The following is a 10,861-nucleotide window of genomic DNA, read 5'->3' on the forward strand; positions in this document are numbered from 1 at the left end:
GCCATCCGTAAGAAAAGCAATGGAAATGTCATTTTAAGGCTTTCCACCTGGGGCTGGAAGTGGGCCCAGGACGAAAAAAGGACCAGACCGAAGTGTGTCCCCCGAGCTCGTGCCGTCCTGGGGCCACGGGCCGGAGTGAGCCTGTCAGCACCCCGCAGACCGCTGCTTCGGGCTTGAGACACCGTCCAACTCCTTGGAGAAGGTGGGAGGAAAACGACGCTTCTTCCAGCCAGGTGGCCCGGTCCTCTGCAGAAGTCACTTCACTTCCACGACACCCACAGAGCGTGGCTCTGTGTTCCGGGAATCGGTCTCTCTGCTAAGGGCTCACACCTGGATTTCTGGAGCCGGCAGGTAGGACCTCCTGGTCTCAGTGACTGGGGGCCGCCTCTCGCTGAGGTGGGGGCAGCCTTGGTGTCGGCTCCTTTTCTCATTTTCCTTTCCATTAGGTGGAGCGGGTCGTACGTTGCCACCTCCCTGCCTCTGGGACGTATCCGGACTGTATCCCTGTTTATCCGGACGTCGTTCGGCCCGTGAGGCACATGCCGGGTCGCCCCTTTACTGAACATGCAGCATGGATGGGCTTCCGACTGTCTCGCGGTGGGGCGGGGCGAGGGCGTGGCGAGCGTGGGGGGCGTGGCATGGGGCGGGGCCGGGGGCGTGGTGGGGGGGCGAGGCGTGATGTGTGGGCTGGCGAGCGGGGGGCGTGGCGTGGTGGGCGTGGCCGGGGGGCGTGGTAGGGCGTGGCGGGGGCGTGGGGGGGGCGAGGCGTGGTGTGTGGGCTGGCGGGGGGGCGTGGCGGGGGGGCGGGCTGGGGGGGCGTGGGGCGTGGGGGGGGCGTGGGGCGTGGTGAGGCGTGGTGGGGGCGGGACGGGGGTGGGATGGGGCAGGGCGAGCTGTTTACATCAGTGACTTGCGTGGTGTTCTGAGCTTCTGAAGCTCAGAGCTGAGGACCTCAGACTGTGGCTGCAAACACCTCCTTCCCCCCACCTCTGTTTCTCTCTGGTTCTACCAGGACTGCTCTGTGGGCGAAGACAGAGGCAGGCTTAAAGCCAAATCAGCAAGCACCTCCAGGTGGCTGGTCTTTCACATTCAGGCCAGAAACTCGCCAGGAGCAAAGCCCCAAGAAGACAAACTAGCGCTAATTAGTGACGTGAGGCAGACATAGAGGAGCAAATACTGTTTGCTCTCACTCGTATGAGGCACCTGAACAGTCAACTTCACAGAGACAGAAAGTGTATGATTGGAGGGGTGGGTGGCGGGGAGGCGTTTAAAGGGGGCAGAGCTTCTGTTTGGCAAGATGTAAAGAGCCATGGACAGTGGGTAACATGGCGGAGCTGGACACGTAGAAATAATTAAGGTGGTAAATTTCATGCTGTGTATATTTTACCACATTTTAAAAAAGATCTCACACTTAAATGTTATTTATCTGGCTGAGTTGCCAGTCCTGGCTCTGCCACCTCCTTTACCTCGTGGGATCTGATGAATTTTAAAAGTTAAGAAAGTGAACACGTTATGGAAGCTCAGGGTTTGACGACCGTTTGGTTCACACCGATCCGGTGGGAACTAGAGTCGCAGGGACCAGACTCCAGCCCGGCGCCCCCAGCCCTCTCTGCACTCACTGTTGGCCTGGAAAGATGCAAACACAGTTTCTAACTGCTCAAGGCCACATCCTTAGGATGACCCCAGGCCCCCCCCCACCCCCCCAAACTGTCTGCCTGAGAAAATCCAAGGCTGCCTGAAGACTCTGCTGTTTGTCCAGCCAAAACCTGCCACAGGCCCTGGTCTCCCAGCCTCTGTGTGAGGGTCGGCACCTAACTGGATCACCTCCTGTTAGACAACCCCCAGATGGGTTCCCAGGCCCACCCTCTTCCACCCCTGGACAGCCCTTTGCTTCTCTAACTCTACAGAGCCTGCTGCTGCTGCTGCTAAGTCGCTTCAGTCGTGTCCGACTCTGTGCGACCCCATAGACAGCAGCCCACCAGGCTCTGCCGTCCCTGGGATTCTCCAGGCAAGAACACTGGAGTGGGTTGCCATTTCCTTCTCCATTGCGTGAAAGTGAAAAGTGAAAGTGAAGTTGCTCAGTCGTGACCGACTCGTGTGGACCCCATGGACTGTAGCCCACCAGGCTCCTCCATCCATGGGATTTTCTAGGCAAGAGTACTGGAGTGGCTTGCCATTGCCCACCCTAGAAAACTTCTGATCACCTCTGGGCATACAGTTGAATTCTGTTCCTGCTGCAATAGTGTGTTACTGATTAAAATCTGTTCTGACCACTATACCTGTGGCTTTGTTTATCTCTGGCAGTTCTGATAAAACTTTATTTATGGACACTGAAATCTGAATTTCATGAAATTTTCACATCATGAAATTTTTTTCCTCTTTGATGTTTCTTAACCATTTAAAACTATAAAAACCATTCTTAGCAAGAGACAGGCCCCAGATTGACCCTCAGCTAGTAGTTTGCTGACCCGTCCCTGCAAAAGGGGCTGGCCACGGCCTCTGGAACAGATCAAGGTAAGGGGCACGGGGTCCTTTCTGCTCACTAGTCTGGCTTTCCATCCCCAAGGGCTGGCTGAATGCAGGGGATTCAAAGGCAGAAGAGTGTAAATTATGACACTCCAGGTGGCCCTTCATGTCTAGCTGCTAAGCCCGGCTACCTAATGTTCTCTGCCACAAAAATCCAGCGTCTGAAACCAGACCCTCGTGGCCGGGCAGCTGGAGCCCTGTGTCAGCACTGGGATGCCTCTGGCACTGGGAGCTCTGGAAATAACGCTCCTTGTTTTTCACGCTCTTGCCAATTCAGATGGCCTCTGGTTTCTCCTGAAGACAACCCAGGGCCCAGAGTTAGAAATTGGATTTCAGAGCCTCTAAGTTTCGCCAGTAAACAGACCCTCTGTCCCCGTGTCCCCACAGAAGTCCTCACCATCCCCGGGGCCTATGCCTTCATTTCTCCTCTGGGTCAAGGGGGCCCTTGGGCTGTGTGGTCAGAAACCCAAGCGATCTCTATGCAAGGCCAAGGAAAGGCATGTTTCAAAGAGTTTTTATTTCAAATCGCCGTCAGACCAGTTAAAAAGTGCTTGTCGGGTCTGCCAGAAGCCAAGGAGGGGATGTCGGGTGACCAGGAAGCAGAGAGGCGCTGACGGCTCGCACAGCTGAGCACCCGGGGCGGCGGGCGAGCCGCGGAGGAACCTCGGGGAGGCCGGTCGAGGACCCCCTAGGACCCCAGCACCGGCCGCCCCGCCCCTCCCGGCCGGCTGGGCCGAGTCCACTGGCCAGGCGGGCCGCGCCGCGTGTCCGCTGGCCAGCCCCGGAGAAGCGCCGCGCCGTGTGCACGCAGTGGGGACGCGAAGTCACGCCGCCACCTCCGGCCAGTCCCAGGCTCAGCCTCCCGAGGCAGGCCCCGCGCCCGGGCCCAGGACTAGTGCTCGGGCTCGGCGTCCATGCAGGACTCCCAGGGGTCGCGGGGCATCCGCGGCAGCGCGAGGAGCAGCAGCGCGAGGCCGCCGACCAGGAGCAGAGCTGCGGCGACGCAGGCGCAGATGAAGGACCAGGCGAGGGAGTGCGCGATCCAGGCCGTGTGCTCGCTGTCGACCATGCGCTGCACAGACTGCCGCATGACCTCCGCTGACACCGAGAGGCAGAGGCCTGAGGGCACAGCCGGGCTCAGGCTGCGGGCCTTGAGGGGCAGACCCGGGGCGGGGGGTGCGGGGGAACCAGGGGGGAAGGTGAGTGCGGGAGTCAGGTGGGGTAGTGGGGGGTGGGGCGGGGTCACGGGGGCATGGGGAGCAGGGGCCTGGAGCCGGGCCTTGTCCAAACCCAGCCCCCACCCCGGCGGGCTGGGGAGAGGGGCGGGAGCATCCCTCCGCCCCGCACCTACGGGAGGCCCATCCTACCAGCGAAGATGTAGAACATGGATGCCGGCCTCAGCAGGTAGTCCCGCTTCTTCCGGAAGGACAGGAGCGCGCAGAGGGTGCCCACGATGATGAAGCCCAGGCTGAAGATGGCGATGGCGGCGGCTGAGATGCTGTACTCTGCGGCACAAGAGTGTGGGGACGCCGGGGCCTCAGGAGGGGCTCGGCGTCCCCTCACCTGCTGTGCCTGCCCCCAGGTTAGTGATGCTCCGCCTTCTGTCGTCCCCGTTTCCCAGCTGAGAACACTGAGGGCCAGAGATGAAACCATTCCTTCCGAGTGGCACATGAGTAAGGGATGGGGCCAGGATGTCCACACGACTTAATTCCTTCTCCAGGTCGTTCAGGCACCAAAATGAAGGTCTTCCTTCCAGGGGCACAGGCCTCAGAAGGTGGTGGGAGATTTGTGGCTTAAGACCTGCCTGGAGCAGAAATCTCCCTCCCAGAGTCAGGGCTGAAGGTGACACCCAGGCTCAGGGTGGCCTGTCCTGGGACTGACAAGCAGCCTCTGGAAGGATGAGAGTGCGGCTTGTTACAGAGCTCGGTGCCGGAGAGGATCTGTGTGCGTATGCCAGTGTGAGCCTGGGTGTGCATGTGTGTGCATGTGTGTCTGGGTGTACATGCGTGTACCTGGGCATGCGTGTGTGTGCATGGGAGCCCTGATGCAGAGACCTGAGACACCTGGAGGTGGGAGCTGCCGTTTCTGGGCACAGAGGTTGGCCGGGCTACCTCTGACAAACTTCAGGAGGGGCTGCTTGTCATCAAGCAGGAGGCTGGGGCTTTCATGCCAGGGATTTTCCAGCTCAGCAGGGAGTGGCAGAATCCACTTTTCCTCCCATCCCTACCCTCCACCCAGGCTCACCTTTCTGAGTAGTGACTTCGAAGATCTCCGAGCTCTCGCCTGGGTTAAAATGCCTGAAGTAGGAACAGTTTTTCTCTGCAAAGGAGGGAGACAGTTGAGAGAAAGGGCTGCAGCTGGGGCAGGAGCTGGCAAGGAGGGGGCGGGCCAGTCCCACCAGGGCTTCTGGCTTGCTCTCTGCTCTCTAAACCCTGACTCTGGGCCGAAACAAGCATCTTTCTTCCACCCTTAGACCAAAAGTTTGGTGGGAAAGGGGCTGCATAAGAGCCTGAGGATCTTCAGAGAGCTGAGGCTGACTCAGTCCAGGTGCAGAGCACTGGGGTACTGAGCCCTTTTGGCAGATGGGGTAACTGAAGCCTAGAGTTCAAGTCTGTTCGGGACTGTGGGACACATGGTCAATCAGGGCCAGACAGTGGTCCTCAGCTGGGGCTGATTCTGTCCCCAGGGGACCCTTGGCAGTGTCTGGAGACATTTCTGTGTCCCAGCTGGGCAGACGGCTACTGGCACCTGGTGGGTGGTGGCCTGGGATATGCTGAACACCCTGCAGTGCACAAAACTACCAGCCCTCAGATGCCAGAGCCGCTGGGGTTGCCAGACCCAGGATCACATACAACCCAGGGCTGGTTTCCAATCAGCATCCAGGCAAGGTCTTTTTTAAGAACTTTCCAGGAGATTCTGATGTTCAGCCAGGTTTAGAAACCTGGCTCCAACCCCCTTAAAATGTCGCCCGAAGGGCTTTGCTGCGTGGGCCATTGTGTGGACTTGGATGAAGGGCCACGTATGACCATCATCTCACGCATTAGGCCCTCCACGCCTGTGAGCATAGAGGCAGCGCAGCTGAGACCTCCTAGGTGAGCTGCTCGGCCCACTTGATTAGCTCCGGGAAAGCCGTGGAAAACATGTGTTGGCCACAGGGCCCAAAATCTGGATTTGGTAGTGGGCAGAGGAGGAACTCCGGAGAAGGCAATGGCAACCTACTCCAGTACTCTTGCCTGGAAAATCCCATGGACAGAGGAGCCTGGAAGGCTGCAGTCCATGGGGTCGCTAAGAGTCGGGCACGACTGAGCAACTTCACTTTCACTTTTCACTTTCATGCATTGGAGAAGGAAATGGCAACCCACTCCAGTGTTCTTGCCTGGAGCATCCCAGAGATGGCAGAGCCTAGTGGGCTGCTGTCATGGGGTCGCACAGAGTCGGACACGACTGACTTGACTGAGCAGCAGCAGCAGTGGAGGAAGAACACAGAACAAAGAAATTCATACTGATTTTCAATATAATTTCTCCTCCATTTTTCTCTTTAAATCTCTCTTACAACTAGATATACTGTAAAATTAAAGGACTATTGCTTATTGCATAGTTTAATGTTCTTTACTGCTGATTTAGGAAGTAGATGAATGGGTTATTTTATACTATTTTGTTTCTTAAAAAACTAAACCATGTTGCTTTTTATTTGTGTGAGGCACTGCATGGGATCGTTTCTCCTGCATCTCCTGGAGCCCCATTGGGAAGCTCTGTGCTCCGGTTCAGACGCGTCTGCTTTGCGCCTGCATTTGGTTTTTATCTTCAGGCCACAGCTTAATGTTCACCAGGTGTTTGGTGCCTCGTTTCTTTTGGAAAAAAGCCTGCTGCCAGTCATAGCTTTCACTGGGGTCCAGGCTTCCATCTGCCTGAGATGATCATCTCCCACTGAAATCTCTAGCCCCCAACCCCCCAATGTCAGGGTTACTGCTGCTCCGCAGTGAAGGAAGAGAATGGCCCCGGGAGATGGAGCCTGGTTTAGCAGCAGCAAATATTCCATGAAGTACACAGCCTTTTCTTTGAGCTTCTATATTTAAATCACTCTCCTTTTGAGCTGAGTTACCTGGGGTGTGTGGCTGCCGCTGGTGATGCCAGGGTGCTGTTGTCCAGCATAAGGGAGCTCTCGTGTGTGTGTTAGGGTATCAGCTGCAGCAGACCTGCTCTAATGGCTCCTGCGAGGTGCCGGGTCCCCCAGAGGCTCCCTCTGGACAGAGGAATAATTTCTGTCTCATTCTTTAAGGGCCAACTTTGGTTGCTTTTGAAAACCCTCTGAAGGGAATTGACTGAATTCAAGTGTGTTTTCACGATTGGCTGCCTCCCTGACAATTTGCAGACCCTGAGTTAGAAGCCTTCGGCACGAGTGGCCTGGACATAAGGCCCATAGAGGACCCGGCCAAGGCAGGCACGTCCATGTTGCCAAAGGTCCTCTTGCTCAGGTGGCGGTTGGGGTGTCAGCACCCCCAGACCAGCACCAGCCTCTGGGGAAGCCAGTCTGCAGATTGTGCGGGGACAAGTACAGGCACCCCCCCTGGGCGTCTGGAGGTCCCAGTTCCCTTCCTCCGTGGCAGGTCTTCGGACGAGTGGATGGGCCCTCCCACCCGTCCCCTCTCCTGACTCAGTACTTGAGGATGACTGGTGTCCCCTGTGCTGAACCAGGAGAAGGACCGCTGCAGGGCCCTGTGGATGCCCATCAGAGACCACAGCCCCTTCATGTCTTGTAATCTTTTTAAATTTAAAATAAAAACTTGACATTTTTAAACAATGTAACTGTGGAAATTAGATGTCCACTCTTCCTCAGGGTTTGTTTCTGTTGCTGCTTGTTAAATTTCATTTCTGAATTAAATATGTGAAGTCTGTGTTCATGTATGGCCACTGAAATCTCTGCTCAGGTAGTTTGGTGGTCAGCTCACAGGCATTTCCTAGAATGCTTGAAAGCCATGCCTCTCCCAGTTTTTGCTGAGGAGCTCCATGCCAGCAGACAGCCAAGCACTCAGCAAAGTGGCCTGCGTTGCTGCCTTAGCCTTTTTCTCCCTTTCTCTTCCCCACCTCCTCTGCCCCGGGCTCGTTCTCTCCCTTTCCTTCTCTGTCTCTCTTTCTCCCTCCCTCGTGCTGTCTCCCTCCTTCTCTCTCTCTTTCATCACACAGCTCTGCATAAGCCAGAGGTGAGAGCTTATGGCCTTCTCAGATCTTTCCCGTGCACCCTTGTTGCACTGTGGACCCACGTGGCCTCCTAAATTCCCAGGAATATGTTGGGGCTTTTCAAAGCCACGTATCTTATTCTCCAATTTTCTGGTTAGCCTATTGTTTGCTCTGTTATCTGCTCCCTTAGGCAGTTACGATATTAAACAACTGCCTCTAATTGTTTTTGACAAATGCCTCCTGGGTAAAAGACTGTTTCCACTGGATGAGCTCAGAGTCAGGTCAGATAAAGACAGCCTTGCAAATGCGAACTTCTAGGGAGCGCCAGACAGATCAGGTAATGACAGCACTCTGGGAGTGAGGCCTTGAAGGGCCCTGGTCTGCCCTTCTGCTGACTTCCAGGCAGCTGGCTTCACTCCGATGGCAGGCTGTTGGTTTTTGAGGCTGTGACAGAGTCAGGGAGGAAAGAACTGGAATAGCAGCTTAAGACACCACACACCTCATTGTTCCTACTGGGATTCACTCCTCTTTTTTGAATAAGCACTTACTTATTGCTGCAAGACTGGTTAACTTCTAGAGTTCTGAAAAAGTTTATTCTGACCGTGTTAGCCAATGTTCTCATTGTTTTTATGGAGAAAAGAATTTTTGGAGGTTCTTACTGTTGTTTTTTCTGATGTCATCCAAAGGTAACATATGTAATATATACGTTTGGCAGACAGTGCTATACTTGTATTTGTAGATGTTGTTAACTAATGAGAGAAGGCATATGAACTCTATTCCTCCAAGAAACGCTGATCCAGTAGAGCACAGGCAGGATGGGTGGGGAAGGGAAACGACATCCCCTTGCAGAGAAAGGATAGGGGAGAAGGCAGGAGTGCACTTGGACAGCTCATCCAGTGCTCACAGGCTCGGAAGGTGCGATTCACTCTGGACCAGGAGAAGGCGGCCTAGAGGTTGACTCGACTCAGGCTCATGGCCAGGCCGAGCCAGCGCATCCCCTTTGGCCGGTCTGGTCACTTCCCACTTCGCCTCTCCTTGTATAGACTCCCCTCACCACCCTGCTCATCTGCTCTGTAAATTCACCAGGCTTTAAAAGGCCAAGAACAGGTGGACCATAACAGTGCGTTCCCATGCACGGTCCCTGGAGAATCTGCCCTGCCCAGGAGGGCTGGCGGGATGGTGCATCTGTTTATGGGTGTGCTCGGCAGTGGCCGCGGGGCGTGGGCATGTGGGCTACATGATACCCTCGAGCACATGTCCGTGCCTCTGAGAGCCCTCAGGCTTGGGACTCGCTGTGTCTTCCAGGTGTCCAGTGGGAGTGAGCAGGGCAGGGCTTTCCTGGGGTCGGGGGGTGGGGGGGTGGGTGAGGAAGGTGAGAGGCGGAGGGGTGGGGTTTGGGCTCCTTCGCCCCCCACAGAGACCGCAGGGTCTTCGGGGACTTAGCAGTGCCTTCCTTGAAGAGCAGGGTTCAAGGAACACCCAGTCTGATAACAAACTAATTCTGAAAACCAGGCGGGACCCTGCACTCAGCCTGGTTGCCTGCCCCCCATTGGAAGGAGGGCTGGAGGGGACTTTGGGTTGCTGGGCCTGAGCGGGTGTGTTAAAGGAAGGCGTGGAGTCTGCGATGGGCTTGTCAGCGCCCAGTCCTCTGGGGGTGGTGGGCAGGGCCCGCACGGAGCCCCGACTCTGACGCGGCCCCAGGCTCTTTCCGCAGCAGGCCTCCGCCCGCTGAGAACGTGGAGGCTCCACACCTGCGGAGAGGCCGGCCACCCTCACACCAGGTGTTCTCCACAAAGAGCGCCTTCAAGTGTGGTTCGCGCACCACGAGGAGAGTGAGGCAGGCATTTAAATCACAGGAGAGGGAGCGTTTTCTGAGTCTGAAGGGGACCCCGTTCAGGAGGCGCGGGACACACAGTCCTTGCACAAAGCCGGTCCCGCCTCACAGACGAGTCACCTGTGTGGGCACTCGGGCGGCACCCAGGAGGGCCGCGCCGGGTTTCCTCCTGCCGCCTTCAGGAGGAGGAGTCCTGCATTCCCCTTTTGCAGCGGGCCCGGTTACCCTTTAGCGGAGTGTGTCCGCACGCCAGCCTGGAATGAACTCCCCCGTGGCGGCCCTTCCACCTGAGGCCTGCGTTTGGTGGGGGCCGGGCGTCCAGGCTGTCTGCAGACCCGCGTTCTCTTTGCTGAGCCGCGGTCTGTCCGCCCATCCTGCCCCCGACCAGCCCCGAGCCCCAGCGCACGGACTAGCTGCAGACGAGCGCCCGCACTCCGCCGCCCGGCCCCGCCCCGCCAGCACCGCCTCGGCCGGCCCACCGCCCCCGCCCAGGCTCGCTCCGGTCTCTGGAGCCCCGTCCTCCCACAGGGCGGGCGGGGCGGGTACGTTACCCCCGGGCAGGGTGATGGGGCCGCAGCTCCTCTCCTTGTCGCCCACGAAGATCCGCTTCGTGCAGATCCGCCAGAGGCCGAAGTGGGCCGCCTCGCAGGTCGCGTTGTGGTGCTCCACGTGGGGGCTCAGCACGGCCCAGTGGTCCGTCACCACGGCCACCAGGGCCAGCACGATGCCCACCAGGATGCAGAGGAGGGCCACTCGGACCTTCAGGGTTTTGGTCGGGGACATGGTGGTCCCGGGGCAGTGGGCGCCTGGGGTCCGTCGGCCGTGTCCTTCCGGGCCGGGGGCAGCCGGGCTGGGGCGGCGGCAGTGGCTCCAGCGGGGGGTGGAAGCTAAGTTTAGTGTGCCGGGCTGAGCCAGGGTGGGCTGGCCGTGGGCGAGGCCACTGGACGGGCTCAGCAGCTGCCCAGGCGTGTCAGAGGCCTGAGGAAGCTTCTATTAATGCGCACCCCGGAGCCTCACTGAGGACGGCTGCTCCTTGGGTTTCAGGGCTGGCTCCCCTCCCGGGGGCCAGGAGCACACCAGGGTGGGGCAGGAGAGAAGGCTCAGACGGGCTGCAGACTCGCCACCCTCAGAGCCCGGCTCAGGGGGCCTGAGCCGGGAGGGCGAGGGGCACAGGCCTGGCGCTACGCGTGCCAGCCTCTTCCTGCTGGGGCTGAAAGAGGAGTGAGCTGGGGGAGGGTGCAGACCCAGGGACACAGGCCTCTGTCCTCGCCTGGAACCAGGTGAATGGGACTCTGTTCTGGGGCCTGGGGGGCCCCACCCGGG

At 58.0% G+C, this 10,861-nt stretch overlaps 1 protein-coding gene across 1 annotated transcript; it reads right to left on the minus strand.

Annotated features, from left to right (window-relative positions):
• Positions 1-2,994: 2,994 nt before the first annotated feature.
• On the minus strand, positions 2,995-10,467 carry CACNG1 (calcium voltage-gated channel auxiliary subunit gamma 1). The gene is made up of 4 exons (XM_055574944.1): positions 10,090-10,467; positions 4,771-4,845; positions 3,894-4,031; positions 2,995-3,645 (listed from the first exon to the last, which is right to left on the minus strand). Exons 1-4 carry the CDS (start codon positions 10,319-10,321, stop codon positions 3,419-3,421), a joined length of 672 nt encoding a protein of 223 aa, XP_055430919.1. The 5' UTR covers positions 10,322-10,467; the 3' UTR covers positions 2,995-3,418.
• Positions 10,468-10,861: the final 394 nt, after the last annotated feature.

The sequence above is a fragment of the Bubalus kerabau genome, chromosome 4 (genome assembly GCF_029407905.1).
Source record: "Bubalus kerabau isolate K-KA32 ecotype Philippines breed swamp buffalo chromosome 4, PCC_UOA_SB_1v2, whole genome shotgun sequence".
Taxonomy (NCBI): domain Eukaryota; kingdom Metazoa; phylum Chordata; class Mammalia; order Artiodactyla; family Bovidae; genus Bubalus; species Bubalus kerabau.

Excerpts from the sequence above, each read along its gene's own strand:
- CACNG1 (XM_055574944.1), bottom strand. The coding sequence starts at position 10,321 with ATGTCCCCGACCAAAACCCTGAAGGTCCGAGTGGCCCTCCTCTGCATC. Across the intron at positions 4,032-4,770 it reads CGAAGTCACTACTCAGAAAG|AGTACAGCATCTCAGCCGCC; the intron begins GTGAGCCTGGGT and ends CTTGTGCCGCAG. Across the intron at positions 3,646-3,893 it reads CATGTTCTACATCTTCGCTG|GCCTCTGCCTCTCGGTGTCA; the intron begins GTAGGATGGGCC and ends CTGTGCCCTCAG.